At 42.1% G+C, this 20,293-nt stretch overlaps 1 protein-coding gene across 16 annotated transcripts in view; it reads left to right on the top strand.

The window, feature by feature from the left end:
- The window catches only part of LTBP1 (latent transforming growth factor beta binding protein 1), a 344,018-nt gene that overhangs the window by 272,357 nt on the left and 51,368 nt on the right, over positions 1-20,293 (top strand). For 15 of the 16 annotated variants that reach the window (XM_036334896.1, XM_036334900.1, XM_036334892.1 and 12 more), the window contains one exon: positions 5,413-5,538. The exons of the other annotated variant lie outside the window; for it this stretch is intronic. In XM_036334896.1, coding sequence (XP_036190789.1) covers positions 5,413-5,538 — 126 coding nt within the window. The remainder of the gene's footprint in view (positions 1-5,412; positions 5,539-20,293) is intronic. 16 annotated transcript variants of the gene reach the window in all.

The raw sequence follows: 20,293 nt of genomic DNA, 5'->3' as shown, positions 1-20,293 counted from the left end.
AATTATTATTGTATTTATAGCAGAAAGGAAGATGTGAGATTCAGTTGTTTTTCCCTGTGTAATGCATTGGGGCATGATTGATGCTGGGATGAAAAATTAGATAGTTTAGATCCTGTGCCCTAACATCTTTAGCTTTACCTGGCTGTCCCACAAGTTCTTCTGTACTTGTTAGTCCTAGTATTAATGGCAAACGACACCAGATGTTAGACCTTGGTCCTTGAGTTCAGCTAAGAAAAGAATTAAGAGCCAAGGAACTCAAATACAAGCAAAAATGTATTTAGAAATTCACAGGGTTAGAAGAAGTGAGCCAGTTGGGTGGCATGGACTCAGGAAACAAGAACAGAGGTAAAAGAAGAGTCCTGGGAGCTTAGGAGAAAGAAAGGCAAAGAAAAACATTCCTGGGGGAAGGAAGGGGAAAGGTACGGGTGTGCTCCAGAGAGAGCACGCACTGGGTCCTTCATGTTAAGGGTTTTTACAGGTCTCAGGGGAGGATCTCAATAAAATATTCATCAGCTGGGTGTCCTCTCAGGGTTGTGGTCTTCACTGATTGGTCAGCGCCAGGCCAGAGGGTCATTAGTCATCACAGCTGGTCCTGATGGCAGCCATGGCATCACCCTGCCTGGCCTTGCTGCCTTTCTGGGCCTGGAGCTGAAACACAACTGAGCCCTAGATGTTATCTCTACTTTGACCAAAACTCTGTGTCTGTGGTCACCAGACCTGAGGCTTTGTTCCTAAAATTATTTGATGCTGGTCCTCATTGTCCTGAGGGCTTAATGCTTAGGGGAGTGGTTGTGCAAGGGCTTGAATGGGAGTCATAGGAGGCTATTTTTTGGCCCCTGCTCCTCCTTTAAGGGGGTCTACCACATGACTTGCAACATGCTGGTGAGGGAAAGGTCAAGGGATGGTGTGAACCTCATGACCAGTGATATGCTAGCGGAGGAAGGGTCATCCTGGGGGCAAGGTCCCACTCTACAATGCTTTGTTTTCCCAGTATGTTCATTTCTAGGTACCTGAGGCTGTCCACCCTGGTGACCTTCTATAACTGGCCTCTTTTGTACTGTGATCCTGTCTTGTATAACTGCTTACTGTATCAATAGCATTTCCATGCCTATTTTTCCCATTAAAAACTCACATTTATATTTATCTTTATGCATATTTATTTTTGGAAATACTATTTTTTCTTATTGTTCTTCTGCCATTATGGAACTGTGTTTTGTATCTTCAAGTAACATTTAAAAAAGGATTGTTGCCAAAGCCGGTTTGGCTCAGCGGATAGAGCGTCGGCCTGCGGACTGAAGGGTCCCGGGTTCGAGTCCGGTCAAGGGCATGTGCCTGGGTTGCGGGCACTTCCCCAGTGGGGGATGTGCAGGAGGCAGCTGATCGATGTTTCTCTCTCATCGATGTTTCTAACTCTCTATCTCTCTCCCTTCCTCTCTGTAAAAAATCAATAAAATATATTAAAAAAAATAAATAAAAAAGGATTGTTGAAGTTATTCTCTATGCACTGCTACTGAACATGTATGACTTCTTTCATCTGGATGGTCATAAACTATATCTCTTCTCACATATCCCAAATTACAGTATTCTTTTTTTTTAATCCTCACCAAGGATATTTTTTCCATTGATCCTTAGAGAGTAAGAGAGAGGGAGAGAGAAAGAGAAAGAGAGAGAGAAAGAAACATCAATGTAAGAGAGACACATTGGTTGGTTGCCTCACATACACGTCCCAACCAGGGTTGGGATCAAACTTGTAACTGAGGCACGGGATTCGAACCTGCCACCCTGCATTGCACAGGCTGACACTCTAACCTCTGAGCCACCTGGGCCAGGGCAAATTATAGTATTCTTGAAAGGGAAGATGGTCTAATCATTAAGATGTGGTACTGGAATAATAGTATACCCTATATCCGTATCACACACCCAGCTGTATGTCACTGAGATACCAAAGACATGGGCCTTTGCCTCAAGATCCTTTACAATTAATTGCCTTACTGATCCCAAGACTTAAATACACTGCTGTATACCTCATTTAATATCAGATACTTGCCATCATGATTTTAATAAAATGAATTGAAGTTCATTAAGTTGACTTCATTCTCTGTCACCTTGGTGATTCCTGTTTTCCAGAATGAATTAACATGTCTGCTTAAAAAAACTGAAATCCAAATGAATGAAAAGTATTCCTGAAGCTGGTTTTAATATCTTTTAAGCAATATCATCTACGAATCTGCTCTGTCACCCGCTGTCTCCTATCAGAGGCTATTTATGATCAGAGGCGTGCACACTCACTTTGTTTTGAATTATCTCTTTTTGCTATGTTTTTGGAGGCAACTTTGTGGTCTTCCACTCTGCTTGAAGTTAGTAGCCTGTTTCTATCTAATCCCATGGTCATGTCACCATTCTGTAGATTGGTGGAGATTTCAGTTTGTTTTAATGCTGAAAATGTAATAACAATGTGTATTAGGCATAAACTTTAAACCTTCCCTAATAATGCGAAGAAAGTTCTGTGTCAATAAGTCACTTTCAAGTGGAAGTGTATTTAAGATTCTCTTCCGCAGCGAAATTAATGATGGTATACAGGCAGCATGGAAATTCCATATTAATCGACTCTTTAAGGAATGTGGCAGCATACATTTGAGATTCAGAACACACTTCAGTTTCACGTTTTGACTTACACACGCCAAATGGCGAATTTCTGTGGAATCTCAGACCCGTGAAAGAAACACAAATATAGCCTGGCTTTCAGCTGAGTTACTAGCAGCATAGCTTAGAAATGGCTCAATAAGTACAACCCAAATTGAATGCATATGTTTCTCGAGTTCCAGATAGTCGTGTTGTTCTTTCTTAGTGGTTTCCTAGAAAAAAAAGTCTGGGAATCCATTTTCAGTTCCTGTCATCAAACTTTTTATACAATTATTTGTTAATCATTTACTTCTCTTGAAGCACGAACTTTATGCACATTATTCCCTCTGAGAAGTTGCAAAGCAGGCAGCTTTTAAAAAGTCACATTGAGGCACTGGATGAAATAAGGGGGTGGTCTCAACCGCCAGGGCGTGACCTTGGGCTTGATCTCTAGACCAGTGGAACTTTTTGTTACCTTTTTGCCCAGGTAGAGATGACTCTAGGCAGCAGGTTGGAAAGAAAGAATGGAGCTTAAGGCAAAGAGAAGATCAGAGTTCAAAAAAGACTGCCAGTCTGAGATGTTATCAGTAGTTAGAGAGCAAACATAGAAGCTATCAGAGACTTCTATAACAGAGGTGAAGAGTTTTTCAGTGTGAAAAATTGAGAAATAGTTAAGTAGGAAATGATTCAGTCCTCTCCCTTCAAATGTCTTAAAATCAGTGACAGTAACAAGAATGGGAGGGTTATTAAGAAAATGAGTCATTGCTGCTTGGATTTTTACTTTTATTTAGCAATGGATAGGCCAACTAGTCTGAATTATATGGCAGATGGTAGGACAAATTGTTTAGGATTAACAGATCCTGGATACAGGGAGAGGGATGACTTTCTTGAGAAAGGGAACAGCAGGGCTGGTGGCTAAGCATGCTCTAGAGGTCACTAGGAAGGTCTCGTGCTTTGCAGTTATTCATGCGTGTTCTTGCCTCCCCTGTTATATTGTGAGCTTCATCATGTCAAGCGCTCTATCCTATTTAACCTTCTCATAGGCAGCATTCAGTAAATATTTTTCATTGAATTAAAGATGGACTCCTACGAGGAAGTACCGAGGACCTTGTTAGTAAGAGACAAAGGATGGTCTAGGGCACTTTAGGAAGGCAGGAGAATGCCCTTAGTAGGACTACTGCCTGGATGGTGCCAAGGACCTGTGAAAGTTTTTGTGATCCCCGCCCCTTAATTAAGTGAACTAGCCAGTTGCTGTTCAGTTGGTAGAGCATGAACATGACCAAAATGTTGTAGTGGACAGACATTCATCATATACTACTAGTGTGCTCTATTAGAAGCTGGGGACTCTGTTAAAATATGTAGTCTCATTAAGGAGCAGTCAGTGTAGTGAGGGACATGAGTAGGTGAGGGGGTGAGGGTGTGTGGGGAGAGATGAACCTTAACCAGGGAATTTATTTTATGCATATATGCATCTTCCATGGACACAGACAATAGTGTGGTAAATGGCTGGGAGGAGTGGGTGCAGGGTAGAGGGGGTCAATAGAGGGAAACAAAATAAAGGGGACATCTGTAATACTTTCAACAATAAAGATAAATTAAAAAAATAAAACACAGTGCAAATAGGCAGTTTTCTGTGTTAGTACCAACATGAACATGAACCACTCTCTGGGATTCCTTATGTTGTCAACTTAACCAGTGCAATTAGAACTGGCTTGAAAGAACATCATACTTACGTCAAACTCTTCATGCTTTATCGCGGTTCAGGAGTGCGTCATGGCTCTGGCTACAGGGAGCAGTAGCACTTGTCATTGGGACAGGCGGAGTGTAAGGTGGTCAACACAAGCTTAACTATGGCATGATTTGCTTACACATCCTCACAGTAGCAGCTACCACTCTTTGACCGTTAGTTGTGTGTTAGGCACTGCACTAAGCAATTGACCCTCATTCACCCGTTTCATCATCACAAAGCTGTGCAAATAATAGGAACTCCCTGGTCTAAGCCTCCTTCTTTTTCTTGTATTTTCTTTCTTTTGTCCGTTTTCAATGAAATAATGATTGGAGCCTATTTTATTTATATTGTCAGCAGACATTGGTGAAGCGCCGTTTCTGAACCAAATGCAATAAATCAGCCTTGCCCTTATGAAGTTCACATCCTAGGGCAGTGATGGCACGCGAACTCATTTTCTTGGTTGATTTTTCTTTGTTAAATGGCATTTAAATATATAAAATAAATATCAAAAATACACCTCTTTGTTTTACTATGGTTGCAAATATCAAAAAATTTCTATATGTGACACGGCACCAGAGTTCAGTTAGGGTTTTTCAAAATGCTGACACGCCGAGCTCGAAAGGTTCGCCATCACTGTCCTAGGGATTGGTATGCATGGATGTTACAAGGCTACAAGAGAGTTAGCTGTATGCACGGCAGTGGGAGTGGGTGGAGGGGCACACAGCTTTCTCACCAACGAAGAATATTTCACAGAGGAGCTGTTGATTCTAGGAGACTGTTCCTCAAGTCTAAAATGAAGCTAGCTTTGGGTTGAACCTACGAAATTGCTTTTTTTTTTGGTAGGTCGGAAATGGTGGAACATTGGCTATTTCATATGACTCAACTTAAATAGTTTCATGACATTTCCACTTTGTCTTGTGGTCTGGTATTTGTACAAATGGCGTGATTGTGCCACATAATAAGTGTCCAACCATTTTGTAATGGATTTCTCTACTGTAAGGTATTATAGGGAAAAAAAACAGATTTTTTTCAAGTGTTTGGAACTTTCTTTTCAATTCCAGACATTAATGAGTGTGAGCAGCCTGGACTCTGTGGCCCCCATGGAGAGTGTCTGAACACAGATGGCTCTTTCCACTGTGTCTGCGAACAGGGCTTCACAATCTCTGCAGATGGCCGTACGTGTGAAGGTAAGATAAACATGAGGAATCCTGTTAACCGCGTGATAAAGCAGCGAGGACGCTGCTTTCTATGAAACAGGCAAAGACTCCAAGACACTAAGAGATAGTCCCAACTGAAGACCTCCAGGCATCAGGGCGACTCCTCCCAGAAATCATCGCTCAGGGCTGCTGGGATTTACAAGTAGGATAACCTAAGGTTACGATGGGGAAAATACTCACGGATGACTTCACTGCTGGTACTGAATTAATGAGTCAAAATGCACGGGAGGCGATGATTTAGGTGCACGTGGGAGACCTAAAGGAAAACTGGCAACTCCGGGGTGTAACTTGACACGGGGCCTGTTTTGATTATGCTCCATATAGATCATCTCCATCATTCTGTTTATAAAAATAATGTCTTGCTTGATTTCTCTGCACCACTGCCAGCAGAGACTTTCCAGAGTTATTTCTCTAAATAGCCTTAGCTCTAGGCCAGTATATTTTTTTTACCTGTCAGTATTTATTATCCCCTGCACGCTAATTCAGTTAAGATAACACTGTTGGCTTCCTGTTTGCAACCTCTGTGTGTTTGTAGGGATACAGCCCTGGTTAGAGTCATAAGATTTATGTCCTTGATGACATTATAGTTTGATAAATGGAGGAATAATTCATCGGAACCTTTTCAAAAGAAAAATGAGCAGATTCCCATAATCATCATTTCAATCTACCTCTTTGAGAATGTCGGTTAGGAAAACCCAGCTATGTTGTAAGGAAGTAAAATGGGAAAGTTCTGTCCTGGGGCTATGAGAGAACCCACATTCTTTGCTGGAAAAAGTAGTGCAGCGGGAAGTCTCTGCTCTCCTTGCTCACACCACAGTGGAAGGGTCCTAGGAACAGCGACCAGGTTCATCTGAAACTAATTATTATGTTGGGAGGAATACACTGATCTTATAAAAAGCAGGAGATTGTTGAAATTGCTCTCCTGCTGAGCAGACAGAACACTGATGCCAGATTTGGCCTCAAGTGAAAAAAAGAGATAGTGCAGGGTACGGTTTGAGCAAGCAGATTTTGAGGGCTTTGGAAGTGATCAAAAGTTGGGAAGTGGAGCGAAAACATCATCAAAAGGTGGCCATGAGAGATTTACGAGGGCGCCATGTTTTCGTGGTTCGAGGTTTAGGTTAATTTTATACCGAGAGCTCTGAGACTTCGGAAACATGCCGCAGGAACGCGTCCGTTCTTCTGGAGAGACGGCGGCATCTGAACCACTGGTGAGACCGGATTGCGGAACGCACCTTTCCCTGCGTCTTTCCAGAAAGAGGCAGGGTGGCTTCCTCAGTGAGCTCTAAGTCCTGGCTGGACAGGGCTCCCTTCACTGGAAAAGAGTGCAAGTTAGACCTGCCAATAGTTGTGCCATGAAAAAACTATGTTCAAAAAAATGTAAGACGCTCAAGTGCTCACTTGTCAACGCTTTCATTCCGGAAGCATATACCAACGTAAATATGTTCCCATTTATTTTTTCTCTTGGACTTAGTCATTTTTCTTTAAGTCTCTGTCTTTTTTTTTAATACTGATTTTTGCAATTCATGAGTTTTATAGTCACTTTCGTTCTAATTTTTTCAAATACATTTTTATTGGTTTCAGAGAGGAAGAAAGAGAGAGATAGAAACATTAATGAGAGAGCATCATTGATGGGCTGCCTTCTGCATATTCTGCCCTGGGGATCAATCCCCAACCCAGGCATATGCCCTGACCTCCTGGTTCATAGGTCAGTGCTCAACAACTGAGCCACACCAGCCGGGCTGCAGTTCTAATTTTTGTTATGCATTTGCTTGGCAAAGACTTGAACTTCAAAATGAGTTTTTGGAAAATGTCTAGTGTTTTTTAAATTATTGTACCTTAGTATACTCTCTCTGACACTTGGTTCATTCTTTTAACTCCAGAACCTGGACAATTTTACAAGTAATAAAATCGGTCATTCACAATATTGTGCTGCTATCGGGCAGTGTTACTAGAACTCTTCTAATTATTAGACGTGTTATTCTCTTTCTAGAATAAGCCCGGCAAGGCTTTCGTTTCGTTTGGGCTTCATCCTATATATTAAACCGGCCCACGTGTCCTTCTGTTGGACTGAAACTCGTGGCAGTAGCAGTGTGTCCTGACTGCCCCTGGCCGTGGCCTAGGTGGAAGCCAGGCCATGTGATCGGGAATTCCCTGGGGAGCTTAGGTCCTTGAATGACGTCATTCTGTTCAACGTCGTTTTGCTATAACCTTGATGAGATGCCAGAGGGGCTTAACTCTTGTTTATGGTCTCAATCAGCCGATAGTAAAATTGGTTTCATTGTGTGTTGCTTCGCTGCAAGTTGTGGAACATATTGACGATGTTAAGTGAAGATCTGTATTGTGCTTGAATTCACATTGAGAACGCGTTTGACACTCTTACTCATGCCGCTCCCCAGCCTCTGAACTTCTGGTAAAGCCGCTGAAGCCGCATTGGTGCTGGGGCTGGCACACCTGCTCTAGGCAGGACTGAGTGGATCCCGCCCCGCTAGGGAAGGAGGGCCCTTCCCTCGTTGCCCGTGGCTTGGAGAGTTGTCTGCATCTGGTCACAGTTAGGGAACACAGCGAAGAAGCTGCCTCTGTCAGCATGAACCATCTCAAGTGTCAAGTAGCAGGTTCCATAGAAATAAAAACAGCACCACTGGCTGCCTCCCTCCCCTGCTGTTGGTGGCCTCTGGGAGCACCTGCCTGCGGAGGAAGGAGCAGCACCTTGCTCCTCCTACATGACAGAGAACAGCATTGTTATTTGCAGGTCAGCCGGAGTGGAGTGGGAAGTATGGTGAATGAGCAGCTATTTCATTCATGTATTCATTCACTCCGAGAATATACACAGAGTGCCTGTCCTTGCCCCTCACTGTTACTGTTCTGAGGGCAAAACCCACCCAGTTCTTGCCCACATGGAGCCTACATTCCAGGCGGGGAATTGGGGATAAATACATAAATAGTACCTGGAGAAAATTGTGTTTTTCTATTTAAGTAATCCAGCATAGTTCTACTCTGGGAATTAATGCCAAGGTTTTATTTCTCAAGTCCCGCCCATGGGACCGGGACCCGGACGCTCTGATTGCTGCCTCCTCTCTGTGCTTCCCCTTCTTCTCGTACTAGTAAGGGTGGCTCCCTTGCTCCTCCACTCCTCTGTGTCCTCCGGCCAGAGCTGTGATCTTGTGTAGAAAGCGAAGGAAACTTGGACTTCTTTCACTTTTATATCCCTGTGAGTCAACCCTTTTGTTTAAAACGTCATAATTCTTTTGCCCTCTTACTTTTTCTCACTTTTTTACTGTGGAATTTTTTTAAAAACATACTTTATTGATTTTTTACAGAGAGAAAGGGAGAGGGGTAGAGAGTTAGAAACATCGATGAGTGAGAAACATCGATCAGCTGCCTCCTGTACACTCCCCACTGGGGATGTGCCCGCAACCAAGGTACATGCCCTTGACCGGAATCGAACCTGGGACCCTTCAGTCCGCAGGCCGACGCTCTATCCACTGAGCCAAACTAGTTAGGGCTACTGTGGAATTTTAATGCATATGCAAAGTATCTGTCATCCCATTTATAAGGTGACTCGGGGTTTGGTTTCTTCATCGTCAGCAGAATGTGTGTGAGTGGGAGGCGACTAAGGAAACGCACAGTCGGATTTCTAAGTGCCACCTCGTCTGTCCCCTGACGCCCTGGAGAGATGCCTGCTGGAGGCTGACTTTGCATCACTCCCTTCTCTGGTCTCTTTGCCCGCTGCTCTCTCAGTGGGGTGTCCAGGCTGAGTGAGAGCTGGAGTTGGGTACACCAGACACCTCTAGACCTCAGCATGCTTCCAGCCTGTTCACACAACAGCGTGGCCACACTGGTCCCGCAAGGACCTCGACAAGCCTTACAACGCAGAGGGAGCAAGAGTGGCTTTCAGAACCTGGTAGTCTTGGCTAATTAGGCCCACAAACGAAGACCAACATCACCCCCTAAAGCCCTGCCTTTTAGAGAGCCTCTTCAGTCCTTCATTCATTTGGCAAATATTTCTTAAGTGTATACTTTCTGCCAGTCACTGTTCTCGGTGGGTTTATAAAAGAAAGGTTGACGTTTTGTGTCTGAGGACCAAAGGAAGCCTTCCTCTTTCAAACCACTTGTCCGCTGGCCAAGTGACAGCAGCCTTAACAGACAAGAAGGCCTGCGGTTCTCTGCCCTGGGCTTTTTCCTATTGCCAACAGGAATTCTGTTTTCCGAACAGGGAATAAAAAAATCAGAGCAGGACAGCAAGAGCAAACCCTAATGTCAGCTATGGACTCTGGGTGACAGTGATGTGTCACTGTTGGTTCGTCATTTGTAAGAAAGGTACCACTCTGCTTCCCCAGTGTTGATAGTGAGGAAGGCTGGGGAAGGGTGCGTGTTGGGGGACCCGGGGGAGTATGGGAACGTTCTGTGAAATTTTACTGGGAACCTAAAACTGCTCTTAAAAATAGTCCGTTTTTAAAAGTCAGGCATTTCTGGAATTACCTATTTTTCATCAGAAAAGAAAAGACACCACCTTTCATTTTAATTCTGTTTTCTATTCCTATATTTTCCTGCCCTGATGTGGTTGTTTGTTGCTCACTTTTATGCCCCAGACAGACGGTGGGATCAGAAGCTTCTGCTCCCACTTTCTAAGCCATTCGAACATTGATTCACAAACAGAGCACTACAGGATTGGGAGGGGACTGAAAATGTCCAGCCCGAATCGGAACCCCAAGTACACCAAGGTCCAGGTCCTGTTGTTAAACAGCCATGGAGCCTTGAATCCCCAAACCTTTCTAGGTGCCTGCTGTACACCACTTGTTCACTCATTCACTTGAAAGGGAAAACATACCGAACGCAGGTGGCCAGGATGGCTGGCTTTGCGATGCCTCCTGAGAACAGTGATAACAGAGAGACTGAAAGAAGTTGGGTTCAAACTCTCAGGCCACTTTTGTGTTCATCGGGAGCCAGAAAAGGCAGTAAAGGCACCTTTTGCAAAAATCAAAGAAACGAAAACAAATTGGGAGTGAGCGTGGTTTTGTTTTCAGACTTTCAGGTACATTTTCTGCAAACCGTGCAAAACTATAAAACCTTTGCTGACCGCGCTCCAGGGCAGTTGGCGGCTCTGGGGCACGGAGATGGAACTCTAGATCTGTCAGCAAAGAGAAAACAGTTTTGGAAACGATTTAGCCAAGTAGGGACATCGAAGTACCTGACACAGTACTATATTACATCTGGCTGCTTGGCCCCAGGATTTTTACGGTTTTTAGTAGTTTGGGGGTTGGAAACTGAAAACTCTAGTAAGAGAATACGGCCTGAGTATTTCTGACTTTTCTGAAGAAAGGGAATTTAGGTTAACTATCGGATTCTTTCTCTCCCATGTGTAACAAGAACAGTGGTCGTGCACCATTCCAGGTAAGGAAGGGAAGTGGCTTCCCACTAGAAAGGCTACTGTTCTTCATACTCATTCCTCCTGTGCACGCGCTTCTGCAGAAGTGAGTGAAAATGGATGTTTAAGTCATTAGGGAGAGAGCTGAGGAAATTTTGCTGGAATAAGCTGCTTTTGGACCAGGAATACATATTTCCCATGCATTGCATGATTATCTTCCGTATAGCAACATTTGTATAAAAAAAAAGTGCGTAATAGTAGCAAAGAAATTCAAGAGCTCTTCCTAAACATTTTATCACTGCTGACCTAGAACCCCAGAGCTATGAAAAAATCAGCTGTTCATAGGAGGAGAAGTAAACACTTTCCTGCAGCCAAAAAACAGACATGAGACTCCCAGAAAGTGCAGTCTGCGACTAGGCAAGCCACCCCTCCCACTTTCCTCTGCCACCCAGCTCAGGTCCGGGGGAACCAGCTTCCGGCATCTGTTAGGGTGAGTCTTTTGATGTCATCAACAGCCTGAATACTTGATAGGTCATGGAAGGTTGTAAGTAGTGCTTTTATATATAATGCTTAATATGTTGATTCCCAAATTAGTTACTTGCTAAGCATCTAACTGATAGAATATTATACGGTTTTCTTGGATTCCCAGTGTGAGTGGACTGCAGATACTTCATATATATCTGATTTCATGACTTTATTAAAAGCTGTAGCAATAATAATAATGGAGTTCTTGCTCAGCCAGTGTTGCTCAGTGGTTGAGCATCAACCAATTAAATAAGAGGTCACAGTTCAGTTCTGGTCAGGGCACATGCCAGCATTGTGGGCTCGGTCCCCAGTAGGGGGCATGCACGAGGCAGCTGATCAATGATTCTCTCTCATCACTGATGTTTCTATCTCTCCATCTCTGTTCCTCTCTGAAATCAATAAAAATATATTTTAAAATGTTTTACCTCATCATCTGAATACTCCTTATTTCTGCCCCCTCCCCAGGCCTTCACCACACTATTGGCTGTGTCCATGGGTTATGCATACATGCATATAAATTCTTTGGTTAATCTCTCCCCTCCTTCCCTCTGAGAATTGTCAGTCTGTTGCATGCTTCCATGTCTCTGGATCTATTTTGTTTGTTAGTCTCCTTTTCATTCCACATATAAGTGAGATCATGTGATATTTGTCTTTCTCTGACTGGCTTATTTCACTTGGCATAATACTCTCCAGGTCCCTCCATGCTGTCTCAAAGGGTAAGAGAGCCTTCTTTTTTATAGCTTCATAGTATTCTATTGTGTAAATGTATCACAGCTTTTTTATCCACTCATCTACTGATGGGCACTTGGGCTGTTTCCAGATCTTAGCTATTGTAAATTGTGCTGCTATAAACACAGGGGTGCATACATTCTTTCTGATTGGTGTTTCGGGTTTCTTGGGATACAAGTGGGATTCCTAGAAGTGGGATCACTGGGTCAAATGGCAGTTCCATATTTAATTTTTTGAGGAAACTCCATGCTGTTTTCCATAGAGGTTGTACCAGTCTGCATTCCCACCTGCAGTGTATTAGCTACTTTTAAACTCAAACTGTATCTAAAGTCAATCAGAATACAATATAGTGACTTGTTTATACATAATTGGCTTTAATTCTTACCCTTTGTTTTCCCCAAAAGTTTCAGATGACTTACTGTCCCCATTCACCCCCTCAGTATTTCAAGTTTTAAAATGTTTTATGTATCTGTTGCCAATAAACTGATGGCTAAGGCTTATGCTTGTTTGCATTTAAGCATGGGAGTTATTTCTAGAGGTACACCGTTTCCTGTGGTTTCAAAGCCGATCTTTCTTGGACTCTTATTTGAATACGGAAAAAGAAAAATTAGAATAGTGAACAAAATGGGGATTTTTTGGCTGATTTGATATTGCCTCTGGGGCCTGAGTGTCAAAAAGATGAATCTGGGGTTTGATATGTTTGGCCCATGCCTAGGGCTTTCTCCCAGTCCTCATTGGCAGCACCTCCCAGTGTAAGAAAGACTATATGAAAAGAGAAAGTGTGCTGCCTGGCTCTGAAGTTAGACAAAGGTGTTTATTTTTAAGCAGATCGCGGGTGTAAAAATATAAAACTATTACATTAATGCAAAGATGGTCCAAGTAACTATAAATAAATCTCAGACAAATAGTAGTGCATTTAAAAAACTTCTACAGTGTAAACACACACATGTATATTTCACACATACTGGGTTTTTTTGCCAGGAGTAATTATGGTCGGAGAACTATGCAGTGAAGTTCAGGATATTTTCCATGAGTATCTAAAGAACTTTTTCTGAATGGCATAGAATTTATTTATACTGGAGAATTTATTCAAATAGTCTTCTTTTTGTGATAGTCCATTAAGATTTTTTTTAACTTTCAAGAGTAGAAATTCTTTTTTAAAGTTTTCTTCTCATTTCTTTAGATTTTTAGCAATGTTTCTTTTCTGTAGCAAATTCAAATCCTTTCATTCACGTTTTCCGTTTTCATGTAGTATTCTGTCGATCCCTACTGGGAAGAAATAGGAAGAAAATGGCTTTTTAAATTCAGAAATCCACTTGGATTCTCTTTTTCTCAAAAGAAGCATAGATGGCTTCTTGTGTTTACAGGTTTGGCTTTTGTGAAAAGAAAAAGTATCTTGCTTCTCATTAAAAATATGCTACTTTTGCCCTAACCGGTTTGGTTCAGTGGATAGAGCATCAGCCTGAGGACTGAAGGGTCCCAGGTTCAATTCCGGTCAAGGGCATGTACCTTGGTTTCGGGCACATCCCCAGTAGGGGGTGTGCAGGAGGCAGCTGTTTTATGTATGTTTCTAACTCTCTACCCCTCTCCCTTCCTCCCTGTAAAAAATCAATAAAATATATTTTTTAAAAATATGCTACTTTTCAACTTAATTTGGAATTTTTCCTTTAGGTGTCACAGATACTCAGATTCCGATTTTACCCGAAAATATCGAGGTTTTATTGTAATTGAACAAACATCTGCCACAGGCGATGTCCTCCTCACACAGGGCCTCCAGGCTCCGCCCCCTGTCCTTGTTCTCCCAGTGGGAAGAGACTCTCCAGCCCAGGGCTAACCTGTCGAAGGACACAGATGCCCTTCCCAGCGCCAGGACCCGAGCTTTCTGAGCCCCCTCACTGAGCAAAACTGACCCAGCACTTGCCCCGTTTTCTTGATCTTTCACTGCCTGAGCTTGTTAAGACGGTTGAAAATGTAAAAGCCAAAATACTCATCTTGGAATTTTTTGAAAGCAGTTCATCTAAAATGATTTTGTTCCTGAGGACTTTCATCCTTGGCCTTATTTCGGATGAGAGAGGATCTTCGTCTGTACACTTACCCCCTTCCTTGTCTTCAAAGGCCTATTGGAAATGAGAACTGAAGACTTGATTTAAATACTTGAAAAATTCTTAGGACATTTTGGGGGTTTCAAAAAAATTACAAAACTTAAAAACCCAATTTTAGAATTTTATCCTCACATAAAGGAGCATTGACCAGCCGTGTTTACTTTTAAATGTAGGAAAGGCATGTGGATGAGGAAGGTACCGGGAACCCACTGTCGGGGGTTCAGGTGACTTCAGGGAGAGAGCCAGCGAGGACCTGGGGAGCTGCATCAATCCAGACCTTGTGTCTCATCATCAATGCTTAACAACAAATATGACCTCCCCTTCAAACATTCAACATCTTCCCTTCTCCATTATCTGTTTAAATAGTCACAATTCCTAAACCCTATACACATCCTAGAACATTAGATTTCAGTCCATTTTGTATACATGGCAGTGCTGTTATGATTTCAAGAAAATTATTAAAAATTTTATTCCTTAATATCTCCCCATCACCTTTTACAAAACAAAAAATAGCATGTTTGGAACAGAGTATTCAATATAATTCCCTTGGCTTGCAGTGGGTCACACAGAAATGTAATTAAATTTTAAGGAAAAATGTATTGAGTTACATATGGTCTCTTATTTTCACCAGTATTGCTATTTTTATTTACAAACAAAACAAAACAGAAAATAGCTTGATTTTATTCTGCACTCAGAGTGTTTGAATGGCTTACAATGGATCGAGAGGGAATCATGATCAGGATTGCTACTCAGAGTCCCATAATATTTTAGTCTAATATATATACTTCTTACCAATGGGAAGAAGAAAAAGAGAACAGTGTATGAAAGGGAAATAAAATGTACCAAAAGATAAGTTTGGGACCTGAAACACATTGGCCCAAGATCTACTTTCACATAATAAAAAGTGAGAATCTATGAAGTACTTATCTGTATACAGTAGAAAAGTCAATCTTCAGATAGAAAACATTTATAACTGGAAATTTACCGTTGGTGTTGAGGGAGGGATTTGGCCCAAAGTGTGTTTATTTTTTATTCAACAGAATCTTTTAATGTTCGGAAGATTGTACTTTTGGGCTGTGGGTCCAGAGTTTTTTAAACTAAACAAATATAGCTTTGTATGCAAAAAAAATAAAAAAATCCTTGGCTAGATTAAAAAGAATTTAAGTTTTGTGGGTTTTTTTGTCTTGGGAAATTTTGATTTTGTTGGTTGCTTGGTTTCAATTGCAGTTACAAATGTTGAGAATTGCTATGGTTTACTAACTTAAAATATGTGAATGCTATTAATAATAATTAGCAGCACTTCTCTTATATAAGCTTTATCCTTTCAAGCAAAGTAAACTTTTTCAAAGATCAAGAGTATGATTTGAACATATTTCAGTACAGTTGTCTATGAAATACTCATGTGGGTACGTCAGGTAGGCAATTGCGTCAAGTTAGATTTAGTGCTTGGACGAGAAGTTTAGGTTTGGAGATACAACTGGGAGTGGTCAGCTGTAGACGGCAGTGGGAGTTATTAGAATGAGTGAGGCCGCTAAGAGACATCATATAATGAGAAGAAACGAGGGCCTAGGACTAGACACCGTGAAACTTCAAAATCTAGCGGTCAAGTCAAAGAGATTAAGGATTAAGAGGAAACCCAGGAACATATAGCCCCTTCGATCCCAGGGACAGAGGGTCCCCCTAGAAAAGCAAGTACCTTGAGATACTACGTGTGGATGAGCTCCACAGGGCATGTGGCAAGGGTTTTATACTATTATCCATGGAGAAAACCTGCAGAAGTCTAAGGGGGAATTATTTGGTTGAGTGTTTCAAATAGCAAATCATTCTCTCACTATGGAGAATGGCATTGGAGTGGCAATGAGTGGCTGGAAGCGCTAGACCCAGGTGAAAGGCCATTGTAGGAATTCTGGTGAGAGATGGTGAGGCCCTGAATAAGGATGGTGGGGAGGGGAGAGATTGGAGATGGAACCAAGAGATAAAATTCGAAGAGCGTGATGATTGGGTACAAGGAGGTCATCAAGGCTGTCTCATGGTTTTGGATACGATGACTAGGATGTTGCTTGTGATTTTAGGGTGGTTTTCATTAGGGTTTTATGAATGGCGAATATACATTGTCCACATGATGTTAATTAAATCAAAGCAACGTTTTGGTTTCGTTTCTCTAGAACCTCTAGCTGTTTCTAGAAACCAAGTGGGAGGCTGCTCCTGGTGGTTGTTACAGGGTAATTTAAGTAAACTTTGAAAAGTAGTGAATTTCAAGGCTGAATTAAAGAAAAAAAAAAAAAAGGATTACTCACTGGGCAGCCTTGATTCCTAGAATTTATATACTAGAAAGTTGGACCTGAAGTAACTTTCTTACCTCTGTCATTTCTGTTGCTTATCTTAGGTTTCTAGCTTTCAAAACATACTTGTGACCATTGAGGTCCCCAGGGTTTCCCACCTTCTCTGTCAGGCAGCAGCATGGCAGTCAAACTCTGCACAGGGACAGCGACTTTTTCTGCCTCCTGGTCCGCCCCCATTTCCCAGAATGGAGTTGTTTTCCATAACACACAAGGCCCGTATTCTTCAGCCCGCCCAATGTTGCCAGACCTCAGCGCACTGTTTTTTAAAGGCTCTTTCCATATCCTATTGTATTGTCTGGACCCTCTCCAAATCCAGTTTTTAATTTCCTATTGGCTAAATTTTATTTTCTTCTTTAGACCTCGCACTCATCTTCCATTTAATCCTGGCTTCTCCTCCTCTGCTAGGAGAGAGGCCTTAATCTCTCTTGGGCCAGCAGCCATGCCATTTAAACATTCCTCTGGGCAGCGATTCAGCTGGTCTAACATTGTTCAGTCCCGCTTCTTGGCTGGGACTTACTGTCTCCCGTCGGCTTCCGTTCCTTTCAGTAAGGAGCATGAGGGCGGCATTTTTCCTGAAGCAAGAACCCTACTCCCTTCCAATGTAAGCCCCTTTTCTTTGGCTCTATTTTCCTAAGGTTCTGGCACTAAATGTGTAACCAATTCCAGTTGGTCAAGAGGGCCCTGGGCTAAAGTGATGGATCATTTCCTTATCATGAAGAGATCCAGAGAACATCAGTGCTAACTTGGTCCTGGGACCTCCTGCGGCTTCTACACCCTTATTGCCCGATGGGCCTTTCTTCCATGGGTCTCCTAGGAAAATCTCATCTTCAGCACAGCAATACCGCGGGTATTTCAGTTTCAAGTATGATGATACTTGATGACGAGGCCTTGTTTCAAGACCAGATGGGGGTACTTGATTTAAACTGCAAGTCAATAAGCGATAAATCAAGGAGTGTGCTCTCTGACTCCCATCTTTGTCATGAACAAACTCCAGTGCACTTGCTGGGCTCACTGTTTGGTTAGTTCCGTTCACCCTCTCGGACTGACCTTGTATAACAATTGCCACAGTGGGAGGCAAGACGTGATGGACGGAGCTTCAAACTCAGAATCCAGAGATTGTTCCTACACTGGGCTCTGTTGTGTTGCCAGCTCTGCCACGAACTGGTTGCATAACCTTGAGGCAAGTCACTTCCCCTCTCTCGGCCTCAGTGTTCTGGTTCTTAAAATGAAGGGTTGCAAACCCAGTAATCTTCCAAGTCCCCTCACGTTGAGATGAACCATATCATTCATCTGAAAATGTTTTGATGACAGGAAGGCTTTTTCTTCCAAGCCATGCAGGAGCTGTGGCGATTTTTCTGTGAATGATCCACTTACTAACAAGGGGGCTCTGTTCCATCACCCCCCTCTCTAGAGTTCCCTGGAAGCAGACAGGAGACTCAGCAGTGAGCTGCTTCCTCCAACAGGTAGATATATGTCTTGCTCAGAATAAGAAAAAGAAAATCAAGAAAGATGGACATGCTAAGTACAAAAGAGAAGCTCCTTTTTCTTCAAACAAACAAACAAACAAACTGAGGAATGCAACTAAGAGAAGGAAAACCAAATCATTTAAATGAAAAAAACAAAAGGTACACAAATACTCCTTCCTCCCCATACACATACTTCTCTACATAATTCAGAGAATCTAATGGAATTATTGAGGTTTTGTTGTGGATTTCATTGTTGAGGTCTTTGAACACAGTTGTCATTTTTTGATGTCCCTTTTAGAAAATCATGCCTCCTTTGCATACTTTTGCCCTTTTTCATAATTCACCTTACGTAAGCAAGAGGGTGATACCAAGTGTCTAGCCCTAAGTCTTTATTTGAGAAGTGAGGGAAAATGGTTAGAGTTCTGCTTTCTGTGGAGAATCCCTGATAACAGCAGGTTTTGGTCTGTCCAGTGTGGCTCAGTGGTTGAGCATCAACCCAAGAACCTGGAGCTTATGTGTCAGTTCTTGGTGAGGGCACATGCCCAAGTTGCGGGCTCTATCCCCAATAGGGGGTGTGCAGGAGGTGTTTTTATCTCTCTATCCCTCTCCTTCCTTCTCTTTAAAATTAATAAAAATATATATATATTTAAAAATAATATAATAGGTTTTGAAAAACTTTTCATCCACTGAGAAAAGATACTAAATAAAAAGCATATGGATGAGAAAAATGGATCTACCAAATAGGTCAGTGCCTCAAAGTGTGGGCCTGAAGGTCCCTGACAACACTGCTACTTTAAACTGAGCTCCTGCTAGTTCCAGATAACCCAGGAAGGACTGTGCTTTATTTATCTTTCTGGCATTTATGTAACGTTGCTATTGGAGAAGTCACATCAATGATCCACTATCCTTGGTGTGTGTAATTCTTTATTGAGTTCATTTCCATTGAAGCAGTAATATTTATATCTGCTTTGTTCAGTCAGGTATTAGCAGCAAAATCTTGCATGAGGAATCAGAAATTCTTACAGCAGTATGCCTAATTCATTTGGGTTGCCAACTGAGAGATAGCTGGATAATCACGTCTTCATCACTCATGTTGGCAGTGTAACCGGTGATAATACCATGTGGGGTTCTTGCAGATGCCTCAGCAAAATTGGTAATGTCATGGACTCACTCTGTATTAAGTGAAAAGACAGCCTGTGAGAGTTGGATCTTTCAAAATTGAGTTTCATATTCAAAATTCAACTTCAGCCAAAACAGATGGCTTTCACTGGTCCATTTCTGAAACCTGCATCTTGATAGGGCTTTTATTTTTATATAATCATAAATCTTAACATTTAGCTTTATTTTTATAGAATTAATATTAATTGTAGTTCTTCTAAGTCTCTATAGACGGAACTAACAATGGAAAAATATCTGAGAGAGCTCACATCAAAGAAAAATCTAATGAAAGCGTGTGTTTTTTTAATACAGATCATTAGTCAGAGAAGTGAAACAAATGTTGTCTTCTTATTAAAGCGATTACCTCACCTCTTTGTTGAAAACATGAAACTGCTGAGAGTTACAGTCTATCATTTTTATAAAATATTAGTTGTTGAAGAGTGAGTCTCTAGCAGGCATTCCAAGTTATTTTTTCCTATTCACTCAAATCCAAAATATTGCTCATCTAAACTTTGTTAATCACTGTTACAGTAAGTCTGAGACTGCAAGACGCCCAGTAATTCATAACTGTCTCGGGACTTCTTCACCTTAAGGTCAGTCACTCAGTTCCTGAGCTGGCGATCAGTAACAAGAAAGCACCGTCTGCTGTAACGGCATGGAATTAATAAAAAGGAAAGCAAGAGATTTTATTTCAAAAATCTGTCTGAAAAGCCACCAGGTTTCTAGCACTGCTTCTTCTTTGCCATCCAACACCTCATTTTTGAAGAGAAATAAGGTGCTGGTGAGGTCCCCCACCCCGAAAAGTAGCCCTGATAAGCACAGCAATGTCACAGCGTGCTCTGGGAGCAGAGAGCAGGGGCCCTGAAGTCTGCAATGGGAGGAGCTATGGAAGGTGCCACAGAAGAAGTGGCCCCTGGATCGACTCCTGAGAAGCCAGAGGAGCTTTGAGCAAAGCAGGTAGCGGGGAGAGTTTCTAGTGGAGGAAGGAGTATGCACCAAGTCAGTGAGAAATTAAAGACCATAGGGTCTACAAAGAAC

The sequence above is a fragment of the Myotis myotis genome, unplaced genomic scaffold (assembly GCF_014108235.1).
Source record: "Myotis myotis isolate mMyoMyo1 unplaced genomic scaffold, mMyoMyo1.p scaffold_m19_p_14, whole genome shotgun sequence".
NCBI classification, from domain to species: Eukaryota; Metazoa; Chordata; class Mammalia; order Chiroptera; family Vespertilionidae; genus Myotis; species Myotis myotis.
The sequence above is the reverse complement of the archived record's forward strand: the minus strand, read 5'-3'. Positions and strand labels throughout refer to the sequence as shown.